This window comes from Acomys russatus, chromosome 2, assembly GCF_903995435.1.
Source record: "Acomys russatus chromosome 2, mAcoRus1.1, whole genome shotgun sequence".
Lineage (NCBI taxonomy): Eukaryota > Metazoa > Chordata > Mammalia > Rodentia > Muridae > Acomys > Acomys russatus.
The window spans coordinates 73,193,475-73,218,095 of NC_067138.1; the positions used below are offsets into that span (position 1 = coordinate 73,193,475).

The following is a 24,621-nucleotide window of genomic DNA, read 5'->3' on the forward strand; positions in this document are numbered from 1 at the left end:
TTTTATCCAATCTTCTACTGAGGGACACTTAGGCTGTTTCCATGGTCTAGCTATTATGAATAAGGCCACTATGAACATGGTTGAGCATATGTCCCTGTTGCATGCTGGATCTTTTTTCTGGGTATATTCCAAGGAGTGGAATAGCTGGGTCTTGAGGAAGCCCTGTTCCCAGTTTTCTGAGATAGTGCCAGATAGATTTCCAAAGTGGTTGTACTAGTTTGCATTCCCACCAGCAATGAAGGAGTGTTCCTCTTTCTCCACATCCTCTCCAGCATGTGGTGTCACTTGAATTTTGATCTTAGCCATTCTGATGGGTGTAAGATGGAATCTCAGAGTCATTTTGATTTGCATTTCTCTGATGACTAAAGACACTGAGCATTTCTTTAAGTGTTTCTTAGCCATTTGATATTTCTCTGTTGAGAATTCCCTGTCTTTTTCATCAGGTTGAGGCCACATATACACCCCCACCATCCCCAGGCTCCATCTTTCTTTCTCTCTGTGTTTGCACAGAGCACTCTCACTCCCTAACCTCAGGCTCCTCCACCTCATGGTGCTTTCCCCATTGTTACACAAATCAATAAGGGGTTCTCTCCAGTGCCCTGGTGTGCGTGATGTAGCTGCACGTAGGCAATAGTAGGCACAGAACCTATTTGCATGGAAGGTTCCTGAGGCATCTGGAAGTCACTCAGCCCAACCTCCCCTCCCTTCCCTCCCCCCCCCACCCTAGAGAAACTGAAGTCTGAGGAGCATGTCAAGGTCACATGGAACAGCAGCCTGACCTCTCCTTCAGAACTCCAGCCTGGCAGATTCTCCCACCTCTTCTCCCGACCCCTCACTACCTCCTCATGCTCCTAAACTAATGAATGTCAACCCATACAAGGGACTTTCCTGCCACACTAAGACCAAAGGTCTCCTTGGCATGGCCCAGCTTCTACATAAGGCCTTCCTTACCCACTAAGTGAATTCCTACCTTTTCCACTATGAATACCGAATACGAAAGAGTTCAGTTGTGATTCATCATGAAATAAATCCAGGGATTTGAAAGCCCACAAGCTGGCCCCCCTCCTTGAGTTGCCCACCCGCTTGCCTGTCACAGCCTCTACCCCCTTCTCTGTTTTGACTGCCTTTATTGATGCTGGACTACCAAGAGAGCTGTAACGAGGTTCAGGCCTCCACCAGTCTCTAGAGGCCTCATTATACAAGAGGAAAAAAATGTAGAAAAAGGGAGGGGGGTGAAGGGCATAGATTGATGACTTCCAGGAATAAGGCAGCAAAGCTGGCCTCTGCTACACCCTTTCCCCTTGAGCAGTGAGAGCTACAGAAAAAAAGGAAGCTGGTGAAGGCATCCCCAGGCTCACAAAGGCTCTGCATGGCTCCTAGGTGTTCTAAGAGGTGGTTGCATGCACCAGTGTGAGAAGGATGGGGAATGTAGCTCTCCTTCTGGTTAGCTACCTTTGCCCTAGGGTAAGAGTGTGGGCTAGCAGAACTTACACTTAATGGATACCTTCTGTGAGCAGTCATTGCCCACCCACCTCTGCCATATCCCCACTCTCTCACCCACCCACCTATCCCCTATACACACACACACACACACACACACACACACACACACACACACACCTGTACAGAACATTCACACTCTTATGACGTGCATGGATTTTGACTCCTATTGTTTCAGTAGAGGAAATTAAATCTCAGAGAAGGACCCCATCCAAGTCTCAGTTGATTATAACCACCGCTACAGCCCTTATGGAATGTATATTAACTATGAAGGCAAGGCTTTTACTGATTGCTTGCAAGGGATGTGCTAGCAAATACATAATAAGAAGGTCCTTAAACATGCATGCACACACAAACATATCATTTGTGGCATTTGCCCATATCTCTGGTGTAAGCACTCCCATTATGTAAGATGTCATGGCGTCTCAGTGCTTATCACTGAACACCAACTTGGAAAGACACAAGCAGTTGTGGCCTTCTGGTCTTCAGAGTAGGGGCAGTCCTTCTCACCACCAACTGACCCCATCCTGCCAAGTCTCAGCAGGACTGCCTATATACTTTTCCTCTGTGGCCTGATAAGGCATCCCACCAGGGGGAAGTGATCAAAGAGGAGGCAACAGAGTCCATGTCAGGAACAACCCCTGTTCCCCTTACTAAGGGACCCCTATGGAGAGTGAGCTGCTTATTGGCTATATCTGAGCAGGGGGCCTGGGTCTTCTCAATGCATGGTCCTTGTTTGGTGCATCAGTCTCGGAAGGTACCCTGGGCCCAGAATGATTGGCTTTGTTGGTCTTCTTGTGGGGCTCCTGCTCCCTCTAGGTCCTTCTATCTCCCTATACTTCCATAAGACTCGCTGCCCTCTGCCCAAAGTTTGACTGTGAATAGCTCCATAAGGTTACTTCTGTGACATGGGTCACAGACATGAGAGAAATAATTAATACACTGTGGCATCTTAATGTTGCATATTCTGGAACAAATATTATTGCTTTTTTAGCATATGGTTTTTCCATTATTGAAAGGAGATATAGGAACAGATCAGGTATTCAAAGCTCAGACACACATAGAACTAAGCAGATGGGGTAGATGGAGGAGCTAGGTGAACATATTGCTTTATATGTTATTTTACATATTAGTTTTAGTTGCTGGACTGTTTACTAGAACTATTTCAGAAACTCAGGAAGATTGACAAAATTACAATAGACATTCCTATATATACTAACCAACTTAAAAGAAAAAAAGTGCCCTCATTTTCCTTGATATGAAAAATTGATATGCCACTATTAAACATAAGACTTGGTAAGTTCTTATGTTTGTATGTGCCCATAGAACTACTACTGCGTCAGAAGTGCAACTCTATGAGTGCCCGGAGAACATCCATACTCCTACCAAATGAAGCTTCTATTATTAAGGCAACCAGTGTTTAGGTATTTATCACTATGGGTTGATGGAACTTATTTTTAAACTTCATATAATTGGAATCAGTAGGTATATAGCAGACGAGTTTCATTCATGAACACATTTAACTGCTATGAAGAGGGGGTCTGGGAATTTTAAGCATGCTGTCCCTTTTTCGATAGCCATTATTACACATATACTATCAAGTCTTCAGAGACACAAGCACAGTAGACTCTTCTTCTAATTGAAAAAATGAGGTGCTACAAACCCATTGATAGATGGAAATACCTTGAGCTTGGCACTGGAGTTGGTGTAAGAAATGCTAGTAATTGTAAGAAAGTATGAAAAACATCATTGTTGTGATCAGGTGATGATATATGTTTGTTTCATGTGCCACCATGTGTTTGTGAAAGTCAGAAAACAACTTTTTGAAGTATGTTCTCACCCTCCGCTTTAACATGGGTTGTGAAGATTGAACTCAGGTTGTCACTTTCTCATCACAAGCATTTTATCTACTAACTATCTCACCAGCATCCCCCCCAACCCGGACATATTTTTAAAAAGCCAATTGCAGATTGGGGTTGGTTCTAGCCAAATACAGCAATGTGGAAATGTGGTTTTATGTGGCCACATTTTCCAGTGTGTGTGAATGTGTGTGTGTGTGTGTGTGTGTGTGTGTGTGTGTGTGTGTGTGTGTGTGTGTGTGTAATAAATTTGGAGTTTTGTTAATGTTGAAATCTTTCTCTTTGCTTTTAATATTGGCAACTAATTTCAACTCTCTAAAGTACTAGTGTGCCAAAGCAAACACTTCTGTGGCTTGTGTAGCCTGGAAACTGCTGGCTTACAATATTTAGATGAAGTAGCCTATTCCAGACTGGATATCTAGAATTATGGAAGATTCCTCTGCATCCTGAGGAAGGTCTCCAGTACATACCACCTCGGGCTGTCAGGAGTGTCACACATTAGAAGATATATTCTTCTATCCTCATAAGTATCTAATTATTCCAGGTGACTGGGTCTTTAGCTTTTATGATTCCATCTAGAAAAAGAATGGAGAGAAGATAAGAATAGGAAAAAAGGAGGGAAACTAAGGAAATTAAATGACCATTTATGGATTCAGTATGATGTTGTGTAGCTTGCTGTTGCACTTTCACGTCATCTACATCACCTTGTTACCATCATATCCCAGTGAGGTAAATGCTGACATGTCACAGATGAAACTTAGGCTCAGAGACACTGTCATTGCCCAATTTATGTAAACAATATGGTTAGATTAGCTACACTAATTTCATTCTTTAAGACAACCAACGTGCACATTTTGAAAAGAAAACTATATAATATATTCAGACAAAAGCTGAAGAATTCATTTCCTGATGAGAGTAAATTCATCATGGTGGGAAACCTTGCCTAAGTCTAAAGGTCAGAGATGACTTGTAAGACTAGTCTACTTGATATAAAGATGAAGGTACTAACTACATACATGAAGAATTGCACCCACAATCTCTTGACTTCTCATTCACTCATTGACACATTCACTCATTAGACTGATTGTTTATTCCTTCAGACATTTAGTTCATGTCAGTCATGTGTCCTCAAGTGGCAAATGTTATATAAACCTTAGTAATAAAGATGAATGCCCAATGACTGACAACAAAAGGTAAAAACAATATATGAGCTGATAAGATTCACTGCTGGAAGGTCCTACACATCAAGGAAAACGGAGAAGTTATTGTAGAGCATATCCTGAAAAAAAAAATCTTGATATCAAGATGAGGAAAACTTTAGAAGGTTCTTTCTCAAGTCCTTGGCCCTGCTTGGAGATACCCACCCCTTCAACCTACCCTCCAATTCACTGACCTTCATCTTTGGAGCATTCTACCCCTCCTGCATTTGTCTCAAAGGTTTCCCACCTTTGTAAACCTTGCTATTCCCTTCAGTCAAAAGAAGGAGATACTTTATAATAATAATTTTAGGAGAATTTATACCTGAGGAATGGAGGGCTCAAAGCCTAGACTTTGACATCAGGTAGAGATGGGTTTACTTGTTGATCGTCACTACCTATATGTGTGATTGAAACAGTTGTTTATTTTCATACTGCCCCAGTTTCCAGGGTCAAAATAAGAGTTTTCTCAGAGATATGATATGGCATGAGTGAGATGCTGTAAGCACAGTGCTTTGATCATATGCACTTTAGAAAAAGTGTTTGCAGTGGGCTAGGATGGTGATGGTGGCGATATTCATTGAGTTGATAGACGCCATTAATATTTTGATGGAGATTATGTTGGTGGGAGTGATGTTGTGAAGACGAATATTGATTGCTATCGATGATTGCTTTTTGTGTTATTCACTTTTTTACCACTGTGAAAAAAAACCATTTGAATAAACTTATAGGAGGAAGTATTTATTTGTGCTCATAGCTTTGGAGTATAGTCCATAGTAACTTGACCACAGAACTTTTGGAACACTTGAAGTACAATAGCATGGTGAGGATGTGTGATGCCTCAAAGCTGCTTTTCTCAGAGCAGACTGGAGACAGAAAGAAATAGAGGAGGAGGTCAAGGACAAGATACAGACCCCTCACAGTCATGCCCTAGCTTTTACTTCCTCAAATCAGAACTTGCCTCTGAAGTTTCTACCACCTCCCACCAGTCCCATAAATTATCAACTTCTCAGTGCATACCTCATTGATTACGTCAGGTGTTTCATGACCTTATCAAGCTCTAAAATCCTATCACCTGCCAAGCAATACTTAAACCTAGGAGCTTTTTCAGGTGGCTCCTCTAGTTCTGCTTGGTAATGACAGTCATGAAGAAAAGACAGTTTGATCTTCCTCTATCCCAAATCAGAAAATGAAAGCCTCTAGCAAGACCTTGTATGAATAACTCTGGCTAGGACAGATGTCTTATTGACTTTAAGAACAAGACTGACATTTGAGGGGCCACACAGGATCTCCCAGTTCATGGTGCACACAGCCTGCTTTCTCCTTTGGCTCTCACTGCCAGTCTCCTTTCTTGGTTTCCCTAGCACACAGAGGGGCCCTGTGACAAACATGTCAGTGTGCTGCCTTGTGTAGCACTGGAAAATCCAAATACTTGGAAAGAAAAATAGGCTCATGCAGATAGTACAAAACTTCCTTTTCTGAACTCACGTCAGATAAACCTCAACTGACAGAACACACTCTTACAGAAGGATGGAATTAGATTTCAAATAAGGCAGACAGCAGGGGTAGCAAGTCCCCGCTGGATCCTAACATCACTCTTTTCGTTTTCTTCAACATTTACCAAGTACTCTCCAATATCCCTGGGTTTTGACTCTGAGCAAACTCTTGGACTTGTAGAAGAATGTCTTATTATAGTTCCTCAGAGAAGGAAAGCATGTGGGCTAGTCCACATTGGCCCCATGACTGAGAAAGAGAGGAAGAAATGGATGTGGAGCATATTAACACCCCTTCATATGTTCTTCAGTTGAGCTTCATGCTTGACTCTGAAGAAAACAAAGATACTTGAAACTTGGAACCACTCCCAAGATGCTTGAGTGCTTTGTCCAAGAAGCCATTCTTTTTTTTTTTTTTTCAAGAAGCCATTCTTAATATTTGTTCATCTCAATGTGTCATCATACAAACTTATGGCATTTACAGGACCCATTTCACATCAATTTTCCAAGCAGTTAACATTTATATCATAGCCATAAATGTTTCACTTCAGATCCCATAGTTGCCTTGGTGCCACAGCATGGATCTGTAATACCAACTCTCAGGAAGTTGAAGCAGGAACGTTTCAAATTTCAGTCACCCTGGGCTACAGAGTAAGACCATTTTTCAAAAAGGGGATGGGTAGGACAAAATCCTATGACTTCACATATCAACCTAGGCATCATGGGCCTAGTTAGTAGATATATTATGCTCATTGTACAAGACATTACTTTTAACTTACTCTACACCAACTAAACACCTACTGAACCACTGATACTCTCCTGGCACCCAAGAAGTAGGGAAGACAAGTGGAGAAACCATTGTCGATGGGATACAATAATCTCTACTTTGAGACAGATCTGTTCTTTCACTAAAAAACAAAACAAAAGGAAGCTATTTATTGAGTAAGCTATGAGTGACAGATACTGTCCCAGGCAAGGAGATTCAATCTGTGAGCCTGAAATGCTGTAGAACAGAGAGTCACCCTTCTTACTGTTAGACTGGGGTCATGTGACTTCCTCTGTTAGAAGCTTGCCAAGAAACTAATTACACTTTGGCTCCCATATAAGTCTGCCCTCAGGGAGAGAAAGAATGGGCACATGCATTTCTCACTTTCTGGCCCATGTGATTGTTCATTTCTTAATTAAATTAATCAGCTGGCACTCAGCCAGGAGAACAATCCATGCCCATGCATATACTTCCATGGCTGGTCCCGGTCATAGCTACCTCTTGCTGCATAAGCAAGCATATGCTACTTCATTTTCTTAAAGAAACAATTCTAAGGCAGCATGAAAAGAGAAGCTTCTAATGGGAATTGAAAAAGGCAACTTTTAGGATTTTTATGATTATTCCATTCTGGATACTATGTCACCTCTTTGGTTTTCTCTATCTGTTCATCTACGTTAAGAAATCTACGTAAGAAGTTAACTTATCAGTTTTGGAACAATCAGTGTTTTCAAGTCCTGGTTTCCACGCCTAAAAGCTATGTAGCATAGGGAGTTTATATTGTTAGGACACATGATTAATACCTATATCACAGAAGAGTAGCAAGAAATAATAAGATAATACATAAAGTAATTAGTGCCAAGATTGCACTCAATTTATTTTAGCTGTTATTATCATTATTGTAATTATTAGTACTAAAACAATACACCGTGTGTGTGTGTGTGTGTGTGTGTGTGTGTGTGTGTGTGTGTGTGTGTGTTCTGTCTGAGGTATCTAAGAAAAGCACCGTGGAGGAAGTGATGTTTAGCTGTTTAGCACATAGATAAAGATTCTTCACGTGCCAAAATGGGAGAGGTATTTCAGTGAAGAAGAGCCAGTTCTCTGAGGAACTTCAGTGAGTTTCAGAGCTGTGCACAGCTTTATGGAGTTGCCAGTAGGCTCAGGCGACATTGGGAGATCACAATGGCAAGAAGATTCTTTCACTTTCCACAGCTCCATACCAGATTGTGCACAAGCCCCATTGCTTTTAGACCATAGTATGATACATCAGCATCATTGAAGATATTTGCTCTTCAGAGGCAGTCATGGTCCTGCCCTCAAACATTCAGATTTATTAGAAGTCAAGACAAGGTTAATGAATGTCTTATTAATGGGTTCCTACATGGTTTTGATAAAAAATGATCCTCAGCTTGTACTGGGAGAAGGAGCTTGTTCTGGGTGAAGCCTTCTTACTCTTCTCTAATCTCTCTAATGTAGCCACAAGTTTGTGTGTGTGTGTGTGTGTGTGCACATGTGTGCGCATGTTTATGTACACACAGTCTTTCTCCTATCTTGTCCTCCATTCCACCAATGACTCAAAAGTCAGACAAGAGTTTTCTGAAAGGCTTTTCTGCTCATATTTCCTTCCTCACCATTCTGCTTCTCCTTAACCCTTATTCCTGCCAGAAAATAAAGAACTATGACACATACAGTGAACACAAACATTATTATAATCTCAGGATTCCTGTTATTGCAAGTACCTGGGCAACTTCTTCATGTGAATACCAGGGTGAGGTCAGGACTTGAATAGTCCAAAAGAGGTGAAGTGGTTTAATGTGCTGCCAACAGAAAGTTGGTTCTATCCCATCCCAACACCCCTGATCCCTCTCTCTCCATCTTTCTACAGAGAATTGTCTGCACTGCTGGTCTCCAGTGGTATCCCCACCCTGCTCTGATCCACTGTGTCAAAGGCTGTGAGGTAAGTCACAAGAAAAAAAGTACTTCTGGTGTGGTTTTAATTTTGATGTTTACAATTTACTGGACACGCTAAGCAGTGGATACATGCATTGGTACAGTTGTTAGGAATGCAGTATAATTATATCCTACAGATGTTAGAATCTGGGTACAGATGTATAAAAACTCCTACTCAAAAAATTAAGTTAGTATATAACAGTGCTGAGAGTCCAAGCCAGCCTTTTCCTTCTTCAAAGCCTATAACCAAATATTATTGGAACACAGGAGATAGGAAGATAGTCAATCAGAAACGTGGCTGGTATAGAAGCAAGAGGATGTGAGTAGAGATCCAGCACTTACATAAAACAATCACAACCACCAAAACTACAAAACAGGCATTGTAGTAGCTACTTGTAATCTCAGCATCAGACGGTAGATCCATGAGGATCCTAGCCAGCCAGCCCAGCTGTACATTTACAGTGAGGTTGAGATTTAGTAAGATACCTTGGCTCAAAAAATAAGGTAGAGAGGAACTGAGGAAAATATCTGACATCAATGTCAGGATTTCACACACATGCACTCATACACATGTGTCCCCACCACATGTACAGATTCAAGGCAAATAATGGACAGAAGGCATATTTAAATAATGTAAATAAGATAGCAGGTGTTTTAATAGCCATAGAACATTTAGACATGGTAGTGCACCATGAGTTCATCTTTTTTTAAATTTTCCATTTCGCTAGTGACAATTTCTTCCAGATGAATTCTGTTTTTCCCCACATCTTTGTTACTTACTATTCCTTGGTCCCAGAAATAACTTGGACACTTTTAACTGAACCATTACATTTAAGTGGAAGATCCTTTTTGACCTTGAAAGTTGTTGACTTCCTAGTTCAGCCATTCGCTGGTCTTGGCATTTTAGAGAGCTGGCTTTGTCAATCGGTGACAGTTTGGAGATGGGGTTAGGAAGCGGTTCTTGGGATGCAGCTGTGCTCTTAAGGAAAGGCTTTCATGGAAGACTAAGCCATTTCTCTGCATAGATCTGCCTGTTCCTTGTTACTTCCTTAGAGGATACAACTCAATGTCCTTAACAAATGCATAGAAAGAAACATGTGTTCCCATTCTTCTCAAATGGAGCTGAAACAACGTCTTACAACCATTCCCAGGTGGGCACCAAAGTTCTATACTCTCAACAGTCAACCAAAAAGATGGTAGGTTGAGGACCTATTTCATGTCCTAGCAAAATCTGTGTGGACTAGAAATGCTCTTTAAACAAAGAGATTATCCAAACCCAATCACTCTTTAAAAGATAGGTAAACAGCTCAGGCAACTGTCTTCTGAAGAATTTGATGGAATTCCCAAACTGAGAATATTCCTAACATGACTTTTTTCTACCTGATTGCTGTATGTACAGGTAAATTAGTATGAAAGAGGCACAGAATGGTATATATTTTTACAGTTCGATAGCCACAGAGTTGAAATAGGATCCCAGGTCTTCTGATGGCTACTTTTTCTTCCCTTCTATCTATTGATTGCTCATAGCCATTTCCTATAAGTGTCATAGGACAGTAGGAGCCACACACATCTTCCAGCTATGGCTAGTGACCCTATATTTATCTTTTCAAGCCACGTAGAATGGTAGTCTTCAAGGATTCCCATTCCTTCATATTTCATCCAGAATGGCCAAACACAGCCATAGCCTTGCCACTGTTGTTTCTTTTCATGTCTCTGGATCAGTGCTGTGTTTGGGGAAAAGGCATCTTTCATTACCTGGACATTCATTATGCTGAGCTGGCAGTCTCTTCATTCAGTATGACAGCAAAATTTGATCCCCTTTTTGACTCAGCATTGAAGCTAAGAGACCCTCCGTCACTGATGGGCACTGAACCCTGACAGTGATGGTTATCACCTTTACCCTTGCAGGGACTCCTCATAGTCACCTGACCTTCTCAGTTTAGAGATAATACTCTGTGTCTTATGGGGAACAAAATGATGCTCAGAAAAGAATTAAATTCTGGGACCACTAATGAAATATCAAGCATCAAATGCATAGAGTAAGTAAAGATGCAGAAAAGACCTCTGAGTCTTATCCTTCTGATGAAAATTGTGCCCACATCAATTATATTCTCATTTATTCAAAACTTCTCTGAGTGCATTATGTGGCCAGTCACTATTCAGAGTTCTGGGTACACATAACTTCATGCAAGTTAAAATAGCAGCTGTGTCAGCTGTCACAGAGTCACCTCTTTTGTCTCTCATATGCAGCCTCCATTCCACTAACCATTTTGTTAAATATTTATTGACCATATATTTGATAAAATTTTGAGTGAGTTACCAGACATTTCTGTAGGATATTTGGAATACATAACTAGAAGACACATGTCTGATCTGTTGAAAATTTACAGTGATAATAAAGAGGACAATGATAAAATTCTAAGATTATGTACCAAACTGTATCTAAAATGGGTACAAGAAGCTGGAGAAGCATTGAACATCCAGGGTCCACTAGAAGCAGTATAAGGGTGGATAGAGATCATTTTTGAGCTATATCCTAAAGGGTAGATTTTTTTTGTCTGGATGCATTACTATCAAAGTACTGAGTATGTGATGAATCTTTACATAGCAAGATTTTTCATGCTGCTTCCTATCCCTAATACTTTTACCTCCAACCCTACCCTAACTCTTATTTTCTATTATGATCTCCATTTAAATGACATTTTCTTTAGGCCATTTACACTGAGCAACCCGAGACAAGATCAAATGCTTTACTATGTAACAGAATCAAGTGGCTATTTGAATAAAGACCCCCTTTTTTTCCCCATAGAGTATAAGATATGAATGGGTTGGGTAGATGGGTAGCTGGAAGAGTGGGTGGATGGATGGATGGATAGATAATCATGGCTACAGTAAAGGGTATGTAAGGAAGAGGCCACATACGGAAAGACAACTACTCCTTTTCCAACCCAGTTTTATTCATTCTAAGGAAGGGATTATGATTCACCTTCACTAAACTGTCTACATATTATATGAGGAAGAACTCAAATTGAAAAGCGCTTGTCTTATGCTTTCTTGTTGAATATGAATGTTACAATATATTAGTCACAGAACTTACATGGCAGAGTCATTCCTCAACTTGCAGCAGTGTGTGTGTGTGTGTGTGTGTGCGTGCGCGCGCGCGCGCGCGCGCGCACACACACACATATGTGCTTATGTATCTGAGCTCACTACTTACTCTTAGCTCCACCTTACTAAGATATGTATTACACTCTAAGTGGGAAATAATGAAATGCAAATTTGTCACAAAGAACTGCAGGCACAAAAGTTGGATGAGTGACAATTTGGAGCACATATGCAAGGGCCAGTCATACAATATAGACTAGATTCCTTGTAAACTTGGTTTTCTTCAGAGCCAGCTGGGGTAGCAGTGGTCATAGATGAGTCACCAGTAATGTGCTGGGATGAGACTATCTCAGACAAATGACATCATCTTTCTCATACCATCACCTTTAGTCAAGCTTCTAAGTGGTTGGGAGAAACAGATGGATTGAACATTGCTCATGGTGTTAGGGCCTTACAGTCCTCCACCATCACACACATTGAAACAGACACATAGTATACTGTACTGAGAACTGGAGTGTAGAAATTGTGTGTGTGTGTGTGTGTGTGTTTGTGTGTGTAAGAGAGAGAGGGTTGAGAGGGAGAGAAGGAGAGGCAGAGGGAAATAGAGAGGGAGAGGAAGAAGGGGAGGGAGAGGGAAAGGGATCAGAGACTCCTGGAATTTCCTTAGATTCTTAAGGTTCAGATCAGCAAAGATTTCATTCTATCTTCTTCCCCTCGGTTTTGGAGTAGCACACAATTTTCAGAATTCATTGAAGAAAATCAATCAGTGTGAATGAGAACATGATAGGATGGACAAGGGAATTGGGGAGGATTGGAAACAAACAAGCTTAGATTTTGACTCTTTCCTTTTTCTGCCAGTTTGGCTTTGACCAAATCACTTTGTGGCCCTTACTCTTTGAACGCTGGCTTATGAAGTGGGAATAACTGTGCTGACCCCATATGTTTTGAAAAAAGTAAAAAGAGGCATGGAAAGGATTAGAACTCTGAGTAGATCTGGATTCCGGTTAGGGAGACCCCTATTAATGCACACATCCTTGAGTCTAATCCCTACAAATCCTTAATTTTTATGTTTGTAATTCTGATAGTTTACATCCAGATTTCTAATTTGTCTGCATATAATTTACTAAAGAAATTTACAGCCAGAAATGCAAATTTATATCATGCTTAAAGTAACATATACCTTCTGATTTAGAAAGAAAGAAAGGGTATATTTTGTGTTTTCATTTTTAAACTACAGCAAACAAAATATGTTTCGCAGCATAACCATATTCCAGCAGGATAAAATATGGCACATAAAAATGTTTATAAATGGTAAAAATAAAAACTTACCCAAGGGGGTGTTAGAATTGGAAGCCAAGTTGGCTGGTGATGGAGGTTTGTCAGAAGATGAGAGACTGCCAGACAACCATAGAGGCCTCAGTGAAGTGCTGAGAGCAGCTCTCTCTCATGCCAGGATAATTTGAAGCTTCATTTCCTCCCTGCTTCTCTTCTCTTTGATAGCCATTCATGGGAGACAATTACTGTGATGCCATCAACAATCGAGCCTTCTGCAACTATGATGGTGGGGACTGCTGCACCTCCACAGTAAAGACCAAAAAGGTATGCCTATGCTCTTCTTCTCATATCTGTCACCTTTATGGCTCTCCAGCCTGCTTACCAGAGTCTCTTCTGCATATTGGATGACTTGGTGTTGTGGATAGTTAATGTTCTATTTTCAGGCTTACTGTCATTCTAGTTTTTGTTTTTGTTTTTTTAAATCCTTTAGTTAATAGTGAAGCTTCTATCAGTTACTGGGAGCTAGATGGTCTTTGTAGAGGTGCTCTTCAAAACTTAGTGTTGGGTATGGAAGCACATAAATAGAAGAGCAACACACTTTGAGAACAGATTGGAGAGAGAAGACTGGTCAGAGAAGGCTCTGCATAGTGATTAGTAGCTATACCACATCAGCGAAGGAAGGAACATGGAAGTGGCAAGGAAAAGATCATTTAAAGCAAGAGACTAGCCTGTAAATCCTAGAGAGAACATATATTCTAAGTAATACATCAAAATCAGAGGGGAAGAAAACACAGGACACTGGCAACTGGGACATCTACACACTTTGAACATTATTTTGTTTTGTTTTGTTTGTTTGTTTTTAGCCCATGGAACTTGAAGTCGATGAAGGGCCTTGTCTGTATGTGGGGAGACAGCTTGGGGTGTGATTTTCTTCCTCTGGCATTAGGATAACTCCCTCCCGCCCCCCACCCCCAGAGAGTGGAAGATGAGCATATATTCAAATCAGAGAAGTGATAATGGCTGACAAATAAGAACTCTGGGGTTCTCAGAACCCAGTCAGTCCCAAGTGGGTAGTATTTTCACAAAATGCCTGACCTTTTGTGGTTTTAGTTTTGGCCTCTTGCTAAAAGACTGAAGATACATGTTTTCTGCTTAATATAGAGGAATTAAAGCAATTTCCTCTTTATCGATTTTATAGTTTTATCCTGATAATGAACTTATATATCTCTCACTATTTGGGAAGTCAGGAAAGAAAGGAATAGGAAAATATTCTAAGTCTATTCTAGCCTGGAGAAAATCATGGTTGTTTTTTTATTTTACGTATTTCTTATTACTTGACTGTTTCATAAATTCTAGTCCTTTTGCTCCTCACCCTCATCCCTCCCTTCCCCATTGGATCCCTTCCTTCTAAACAGACTCTGCTTTCTTGCCTTCTTTTTATGTGTAGTTTCTTGCCTGAGCATGGGTGAGGGTTATTTACTTGTAGCAAGGGCAACTTACTGGTGTTATACCACTGAAAAAAAGGACGTTCCTTTGTGAATGTGCTTTACTTTCCATAGTTTGTAAGTACAAACCTATGTACATCTCTTTAAATCAGTGCATTCCTGGTTTGGGATCTAACTGCTGTTTGCTTGGCACAGGAAATTATATACATATAAATGATCTAACAGTTCAGTGGTCTTTTTTTTTCTATGTTGTTTATTAGTCAATTGTGTTGTACAGAATTTGTGCTATGTAACCATTTACTTTGACTGTTGTCTTGAACTTTTGAGTTATTTTCATTTCTTGTGCGTATGTACTTTCAGAGCTTCAACTGTTCCTTTACAAAGTCATTTGTAGGACTGAAATGACTAGGATTGAAGTTGTAAGCATTTTAATATTCTTGATGTCTGCCTCCTATTGAATATATCCGATCATAATTCATATTTTACCCCATGAGAGTAGACTTTTTTTAATGAATGAAGAGTGTAGTTGAACTTCTTGAACCAGCTATTCTGTGCAGTCAGGGATGATAAGCAACAAAACAAAACAAGCAAACAAACCAATAATAACAAACAGGTAAGTAAATAACCTCATCTTCCAGGCCCTCTCGTGGACTCTTCTTTCTCTGAAATTTGAGAATTCTATACAGATTACCCTGTATTTCCTTCATCTACACTGACATTCCCTTCTTCTTTATTTACTTTGTAGATATAAATTATTGAGCCAAGACTTTTTTTTAATCCTAGTGTCAACTCTGACAGGTCAATATTATTGGCTGCATAAAACAGACAAACTAACTTTGGCTCCAAGTAATTATGAGGCTTGCCCAAGTTCACTTGACCAATGATTGGCAAAGTTCAAATTCAAATCCAGTTTTGTCTGAATCACAAGTCCTTCTCTTTCTTCTGCGTAGAGCTGAGTCTCATAGGGTGAGAGTACCTGTGAATAGGGCCTTGTTCTCAGTGCACCTGGGCATGGCCCTACCAGTTTAAGTTGGAGACGTTTTATGGTGAGCCAAGGCTGCCAGGGAACTTGGGTGGGGGACCCTCCCTGTGGCAGATGAAGGCAGCCATCCCAGAAGCAGTGTTGCCTAGGTATCCATGATGTAACTGGATGCCTAGTTTGGGGGTTATAAATGGGAGAGGGGAAAGTTCTGATTCTGTCTCTAGCTTCCCAAGTAAGAAACCTCTTACTGAGAAGGAGAGCTATCTTGATTTCATGCTCCTAACATTACTTGTCTTGTCTATTTCCTTCTCACCCATAACCTTGGTGTCTATCATTTGAAATTCCCTTTCTCTGAGCACCCAGTCTGGTACTCACAAATTCATTCACAAGGGAGGGGTGCTGCAAATATTTGAATGTACCTGCCGAGCACTCATTCCACTGTTGTAGAATTGTGGTTGGAATCTCTGTGCACAGTGTTTCCAAAAGTGTCTTCTGAGGAAGAAAACACACTCAGTGAGGTCAAATCTGAGTACAAGGTGACAGAGAAGATTCCCTACTTCTGGGCTAGTATTTACTGACAGTTGACGCTTTTACACATAGCATTAACTGCTTTTCCATGACAATTCATCTGACAAGTACCATAGCTCTGTTGCAGATGTTGATGAAATTAGAACTTAGAAAGCCTAAGGTCATGCAGCCAGTAGCTAGCAGATGTGAGATACAAATCTATAGTATTCAATAAGCATATCACCAGCCCCTAACCATTATGATCATCTTTCAGTGCACTTGTGACTTGTCAAAACATCTTGTGTTTTTCCTTATAGCAAGTTTCTTTCTTTATACGTATCCATACACTCAAGGACCAAGGTTAAGATGGACTTCCCTAGAAATAGAGTTTTCCAGTTATCTGGCTTAGTGTAATGTCTTCTTCCTCCTCTGTCTGTGTATACACAGCCCATCCCCATGTTCTCCTTGTAAAATAGCTTGTGAACTTCTTCCATTTGCCTACCATCAACCTTGTAGAATATCCTGGGCCAACCTGGCATACAAAAGCAATATTGGAAACTTTGATGGCATGACTATCCAATTTCCCACCCAAACACCTGCCTGAAGGGTGAGGCAGGCAGGAAGGGGTTGGTAGGTCTCTGCTCCTTAAGATGTTGGCTTATTATTGTTTTTGGAACTACAAGCCATGAATATAGAGCAGCTGTTCATGATGATTGCTCCTGTTTCTCATCATAAAAGCAGCAATTTTAGTAAGCCGATTTAATAATTTGATTCTAAGTAAGCATATGTTAAGACTGTGAGAGAAATTCTTTTAACATGGTCAATGTGCTAAAGCTTTAGCCCGCAACTCTAGTTATTTTCCTGTTTCAGGTGACTGAGTCTAGGGAGTTGGGCTATAGTATGGAGTAATTATCCTATATACTCCTGGTGGGCCATACGCATCATATGTTCCTATGTCTTGGTATTTGGATGTCTGAGGACATATGTCTAGATTCTAAGGTAATATTGTCAACAAGTGGTAAATTCAAGGATAGTAAGGACTGGGGACATAAGAATAAGAAGAAACCATCTCAGAAGTACGTCTGTGTGCAGGATGACACACCTGAGTAAAGACAATACCCACAGGGCTACCATATCTATTCCCTAAGTCTAGAGGGTGTTAAGCGCATCTCTTTTGCTCACTGACACATTCCAAATTTCAGTGCACCTCACAATTTCTTGTCCCATGGTAGGTGTTCATTTAATACCCACAAACTAATCTTTGTGCAATGAGTGAAGTAATGATAATCTTTGCTATGGGAGAGAAACTGTGATAAGCCTTGTATAACAGCGGGCTGACAACTACACAAAGAGTATCCTGAGGATACATATCTGGATATTTAGAGTGCATGTTGGCAATAATATATCAAATGAGGAGTGTTAACAAAGATGCCTAGAATAGGTTACACAGAAGATGAGACATAGCAGAGCCATAAAAACTTAGGTGAAAGTTTTAAGAAGGAAGCAGGCACTGGGGAAAAGGAGAGAGCAGTGGCTTTGGCAAAGGGCACAAACTAGACAAGTACCATCAATTATGGAAAGTGTGAAGAAAGGCACATCTGCCTTTACAGAACCAGATCAGAGCACAAAGGAAGAAGAAAGAAGGCCAGAGGGATAAGGATTTTATAACTTAAGCCAATATGTCTGATCATTCTCCAAAGGTAATGGGGAAACACAGAAAGTATTGCAAGTATGGCACCAGCTAGGAGGAACCAGGAATGGTCCTTAGAAGACAAGGTGTGTATTCCAGACTGAAAGGATTAGTAGCAGAAAGGAAGGAGCTGGCTACGCAAAGCAGTCCAGCTGTGTCATGCCTGAGGGTCACAGATATTGAAGTTGCTCTGGCTTGCTCGCATTCAAGGTTGGCTGGAACATTTTCATGTGGATCAGACTTGGAAAAGGGCTCTATCAATTTATTCCTAAGAGGAAATACAAATATGCTGTTTCAAAAGTTCTCTTCCCTCTCACTCTCACTGTTATCAATATCATCACCTCCACCATCTTCACCATGTCATTATCAATGCCAGCATCACATGATCAATAGCACCATCACCATGGCTAGCACCATTATGACCATTATCACAAACATATATTTTGTGGAATACACTGTGTTGAATGTTTTTCCTCGGTTTTAGATTTTGTGGAAAGAAATTTCTTCTGATATCATTCTTATTATCTCTATTTTATTGAAAGAGAAAGTGAAGATTAGAAAAGGAAGTGACTTGCTTGAAATTATACCATAAGTCAATCACAGGGCAAGAACCCAAACCTAAATTCTCCTTCCTTCTCTACCAGTACATCTCCTTTCTGTACCTATGCGCACTAGTCATCAAACTGGAACACTTTGCTCACACTTGAACACTTTGTCCATTGATTGTGCTGTATCAGGCACTGCATCCATCCCATTACCAAGAAATATATCGCTTCTATGTATCATGTCTTCATCTACTTGGCTCCACAACTATTTATAGGTATACTGTACACTGTTCCTATCTTCAGGAAGATCCAGTGATTGACCAAGGTTGCATAGCACAGGAGGGGCAGAACTAAAGCTTTCAGTCTACCAGCACAGGATACTTCTTGTTTCCTCAACACACACACACACACACACACACACACACACACACACACACACACACCATATTCTGCCAATTACCTCCCTGTTGAGTATGAGTCAGAATCCAGCCCTTGTCTGTCTCCTAGCCCTAGACAAGATCAACAGTCAGAGCTTTGTGGTACATTTGCTCAAGCTTCATTCCTGAGCCATTCACACCCATAGATGAAGGGGTTAGCATGGGCAGCTGACCCAGATGGAGAAAACCCAGGCCTGAACATGATCTACTAGCCAAGAGGAAAAGGCAGAGAATCATGCTTTTACTCATTGATCTAGTCTTGTTAACAGAGCCTGGCATGAGACAGTAGAGCTACACAGTTACTGGAAAACTTCAGACATGATCTGGTCACCATGGTGTGTGATAGGTTTTCCTGGGAGGCCACATAGAGGGGTATCTAGGTAGGAATTCAGAGACTGGAAATCAGGCTTATAGCTCTTAATGTATTGGACTATGATTCTTGTCCCTGTTCCTAGGTTTCTTCCTCTGCACTGAAATTAGCTTGACTCCTGTTCTTGCTTTTTTGGTCATGAGGGTGGCACTGAGAAATGATGATAAACACAGATGCATGTCCCTGGCCATCTGCCAGCTAGTGACTCACTTCTTTACATCTTAGTTTCCTCTAAGGTATAAGACAGGCATAGTAAGAATAGGACCTTAATAGGGTTTCTGGGAAGCACTGAATGAGATTATGCAGGTTGATATCAGCTAGGTTCACCATAAGGGACAAAGGTCTAAGAGCTGATTTGGAAAGGAGCTGATTTCACAGACTCCTCACCAGCATGTGAATGCCAAACCTCTACCACAATCTCATTAATATACCGTATACCTGTATTTAAAGAACGTGGTAAACGCAAAAAAGATGCTGGATTCACCTTGGCGACCATATCTTCTAGACATCATATTCTCATTACGTTTCATACTTCTTAGTTTCAGATATGTCTCTTTAAGAAATGTTACAACTTTCAGGGCTGATCTTCGTGGGATAGATATCTCATTAAAACGTAACCAGACCAGTGTAAGAAAAGTCTGGTGTCAGAACTGCCAACAACTTTGGAGATGTTAGTGGTACTGACGAGGATAGGAAGAGAAACTGGCTAGGCAGTGTTTGTTGGGGAAAGTCTGTTTCCAGTTCCAAAGCAGGAGGTATGGGTAGCTCAGTGGTATAGTGCTTGCCTAGCTTGTATGAAGTCCTATATTTAACATAACACAACACACACACACACACACACACACACACACACACACACATGTGTGGGCATGCACGCTTGCTACATTATCTAATTTTTTTTCTGGATGTGGTTCTGCTTCCCTCTTTTCTCATACTGAGAAATATTTTCAGCCATATTGGATGGTAGATCATAAAGATCAAAGCTCACTACACAAATCTGGAAATTTAAGTCCCATGAAGGGAAGTTATTCCCAGAATGCTAACAGAAAGGGGGCCTCTGTGGTGTGTGTTAACTAGCTGTTTATGCATCACTGTGCTCTCTCCTGATGAGTCCACACAGGGCTATCTCTTGGTGAAGATTAAGTTGAACACCAGCCTCCACTGTCCCTCCCAGAATGAGAAGCAATTCTGTACAGGAAGTGTAAGAGTAAAATTTTCTGATATCCCAAGACCAAAGAAAAGGAGGACAGAGAAACTCGAAGGCCTAATTCAAAAAAAAAAAAGAAGAAGAAGAAGAAAGAAAGAAAATATTTGAGAAATCTGTAAGTGAATAGACCATAGAGTGTGAGGGAGAAAAGATGCAGGTGAGGTCTGAGAATCACTTTATGCTCAGATGATGTCAGGCCTTATACTTAGGTGGATCATTAGAATTTTCTAAGAGACAAAATTTGCCAAATATTCATCTATGCAGGACAAAGATGTGAGAACATCTTTGTTAGAACATATAAATCAATGGAAAAGAGTTACAGAGAGACTATAGAGAAGACATTAGAGCCAGCTGGAGGGCGTTAAGGGCAGAATTTCAGCAAGCCCAAGAGAAATGGCTGAGTGAGAGATGGACAAGTTGAGGACAAAGTATGGAAGTGGGAAAAAGGCGGCAAGAGGCTGGGAAGATGGTGATATATGTGAGAGAGAAATCTGACTTAGCCTATTTTATTCATTGAGCATACCCTACGTGTTGGGCCATGTCCTGGGGATTCTGTGTGTCTCCTCATGTTTTATCCTCACAAACATATGACACGAACTCTTGCTACAGATTTAATCTGTTTTATACATGTTAAAACTATGACTCATAACAGGGAAGGAATTTCCCCAAACTGTTCAGCAAGCATGAAGCAAGAAGATGCAGTGGAGGCCCTTGGGCTGCCAGCATGGTACTCTCCAATAGGTCAGCTATTGGAGTTTGTTTTGGATCTTTACTCAGTTTCTCTGTCTTGGAGGGGGGGCATTTCTCTCTGTATCTTTTCTGGTTCATACACTGTGTACTCCTACGGAAGCTGAAGAGGCTGTTGGAAATAAGTCTGAAAAAGAATATTGCACATTGTAGGGAGAATGCTTTAAAAAAATTTTTTTCACAAGTTCCTAGAGGCTAGAATGCAAATGTTCTGAAAAAGGAAGAACAAGTAAGTGGAAATGAAAAGATAGGTGTTCAGTTGGGAAAGGCTAAAATTCATTAGCACAGCACCAAGTACCTATTAAATAAAAGGTAAAACAAAGAGATATCTTAGACATGGGGAGGGGGCCTCAGGGGGAATAAATAGCAATTGCTGTTTCTGTGAGTTAGTTATGCTCTGAGAAAATAATAATGAACAAGTTTAGCCCTGTCTCTATCTCAGTATCAAATAATTGGTGGGAAGGAGATGTACTAATATGTATGCCATGTGTACATAAATATATGTCTGCATAATCGATCACTTAGTTTATCAAGCATGGTACTAGGTATTTTTCATGAGGTATTTTATTCATCCCTCATCACTGTGCCAGGAGACATAAGATGTACCTCCATTGTGCATTAATGAATGAATTTGCTACGACTCCAGGAAATGTCATATGTTCAAGGTCATCCCTGAGATAGATGAGAAAGAGGGGCTAAGGTTAATATTTAAATTTAAATTATTTCAAATATTTCATGATGGAGAGATGTTGATAGTTATGGAAGTAAGAGGAGAGAGAGAGAGAGAGAGAGAGAGAGAGAGAGAGAGAGAGAGAGAGAGAGAGAGAGAGAGAGAGAGAGAGAGAGAGAGAGAGAATATTAATCCACAAGTACATAATATCAAGGGAGAGAAAGATGCTCTCAGAGACTATGTGAGCACTTGGAGACCCTGCCTAGGCAGGAGGCGAATGAGGTCATTAAATCCATCTGCGCAGATGGGGGACCCTCTGGGGAAAGTTATAAGCAAATGTCATGATGCAATACAGTGCAATCGACTTGTGTTAGTTCAGCCTGGGACTCCAGCAGGGATTGCGCTGCAATCTTTGGAAAGATGGATCATGTGCCGGATGCAGAAGACACTTGCTCTGTTGGGCTTTTCCTACCACTGTCTAAAAAGGCCAGCCAGCCCAAGGTCATAGAACACAAGAAGGAATGGACTGGAAATGGAACTTTGGCCTCTCAGATTTTCTTATGCTAATGTCTGTTTCCAACAAAGGTCCTCCCAACAAATTGAATTCAAAACTTTTATGTAAAATGCTCCTTATTCAGGATTTCAGGCCCCATCCAAGGTGATGTAAACTTGTTTTATACATTTTTTTGCTTTCATTTACGCCTTCCCAAACCCAAAATATCAATTTTCGCACTATAAGAAGCACCTGACCATAAGACACACCCAGGTTTTAGAGAAGAAAACCAGTAAAAACAGCAATTGGACCATAAGGCACACCCTAATTTCTTCCCCCTTACTTTTTGGGGAAAAGTTGTGTCTTATATTCTGAAAAATAAGGTACTAGTATGTGCAGAGAGCTTTTTACTTTAAAAGACATGCTCACATCCTTTATTTTCATCTGTTCATCATAGTCATTTTTCTTGTTAGATTTCCCATTGTATAATCATCTTAAAAAACTGTATCAGTGCTCATTCAGATTTTTATCCATGTTGCTCAGCCCATGTAGCTGAGTCAGTTCTTTTCAAGGCACAGAGAGAAGTAGCTTATCCTACTTTAAATACCAGATGGATCACTAACTTTGAGGATATAGCATCCCTTCTTTGCTTTGAATTTCATCATTGATAAAAAGGCAGTTGGTACAGAGCTGTAAAATCGAATCAGAGTTGGTATTTTCTTGCTTTAAAAAAAATTTTTTTTTTTTTTTTACTTTTATTGAATGCCTATGATTTACACGTCATGTACCAAAATCCCTCTCCTCCCCTGAGTAAAATAAAACAAACAGACAAACAAAAAATCTTGTCACAGAAGCTGTAGTATATCACACAGTATAGTCTTTTGTCTATTTATGTTTACTTTCAAATTTTCATTGCTACGTGTCATGGGTCTGGTTTGAGGCCTACACTATTGTTACCGTATCAGATCCTCACTGGGACTGCTGTTGGATATCCCATTGTTGCTGTGTGTCAAGGAGATTCTTAATCTTTGAATCTGCAGGTCCGGCCCCTTCATGTGTTCAAGCAAGTCGTACATGGGGTAGATGTTGGGGTGAGGTTCACTCAGAGCCCTAGATCAGAGCCTGCTCCCTTGTCCTCAGGGCAGGGCCTGCTCTCTTGCTCACTTGTCATCATGGCAGGGCCGACTTACCTGCTCCCATGTCCTCAGGGCAGGGAAGAATTGATATTTTCTTATCTGAAAAGTTTCATTGCCTGACAGAGAGTTCCTCTCCAAAAGGATCCCACTATGATAATGACCTTTGTGTTATGGGAAAAGGTTATCAAAAAGTAGAGTGCTATCAAAAAGTAGAACCATAACTTGAATCTATTTTTCAAATTTAGTGACTGTCCCCTTCGTCTTTACCACCACTCTGAAAATTAGACCAAACAATCTGATTCATTCCTTTTTTTCTATCTGCAGGTCACCCCCTTTCCTATGTCCTGTGACCTACAAGATGACTGCGCATGTCGGGACCCCGAGGCCCAAGAACACAGCCGGAAAGACCCTCGGGGATATAGCCATGGCTAAGGAAACACAGGTGTTGTCAACGATTTTTCAACGCCAGGACCCGCATCCCTCTGGTATTGATTTCACAGTCTGCTGCTCAATGAAATGGCCTCTCTACACCAGGGATCCTTAGCACCCAACCGGTCTGCCTTTAATTTCACCCAGGAAGGACCAACTATGGGGCAATGGACTGAGTCGCACCATGTTGAATGATGGAATGGAATACTATCCTACAGTCTAAGGATTGCATGTACAGCATGTAGTCCTGAAGCCTCTGAAAATTTACCATTTTTCACACTACCACAGCCCCAAACAACAAAACAACAAAATCATGTTGTGTATCAAGGAGTATGCACATCTGTGGTTAGTATGCATGCATCCATACACATCCATACAAACATCTGTTTGAGGGCAGTTTTGAAAACTGAGCAGAAACCAACTGGAAAAAAAATGCCAAAAATGTCAATCTTTCAATTCCTAAGCTCCCACCCAACACTGCCCTTGGGAGGAAGAGAGTTATAGAACTAGGACCAAGTACTAAGAAATCAACATAGCTCAGACTCTGAGGCTCAGAATTTGTAGTTCATACATTGTTGTGCAGTGCTTTGGGACCAGAAGTGAAATGATTTTAGTTACCAACCTTCTAGGGAACTTGGGCCCCAAAAAGGTCAGGATTCCAAGGTGTGCAAAGCTCCCCAATTTTTTTGCTGCCGTGGGGGATTTTGCCCCAACACCAGGGTGCAAGACCGAACTGGAAATGGCGTAGAACTGCAGAATCAAGGTATTCTAACAGCTCCCTGCTTGAGGCTTGAGGTCTTCATATCTCTGCCAGATCTCACC

The 24,621-nt window shown here is 40.8% G+C and overlaps 1 protein-coding gene across 1 annotated transcript in view; it reads left to right on the forward strand.

Moving 5' to 3' along the window:
• The window catches only part of Pappa (pappalysin 1), a 245,077-nt gene extending 220,784 nt beyond the window's left edge, over positions 1 to 24,293 (forward strand). The window contains exons 20-22 of the mRNA XM_051163182.1: positions 8,697 to 8,768; positions 13,367 to 13,465; positions 23,695 to 24,293. Coding sequence (XP_051019139.1) covers positions 8,697 to 8,768; positions 13,367 to 13,465; positions 23,695 to 23,802 — 279 coding nt within the window. The 3' untranslated portion in view covers positions 23,803 to 24,293. The remainder of the gene's footprint in view (positions 1 to 8,696; positions 8,769 to 13,366; positions 13,466 to 23,694) is intronic.
• Positions 24,294 to 24,621: the final 328 nt, after the last annotated feature.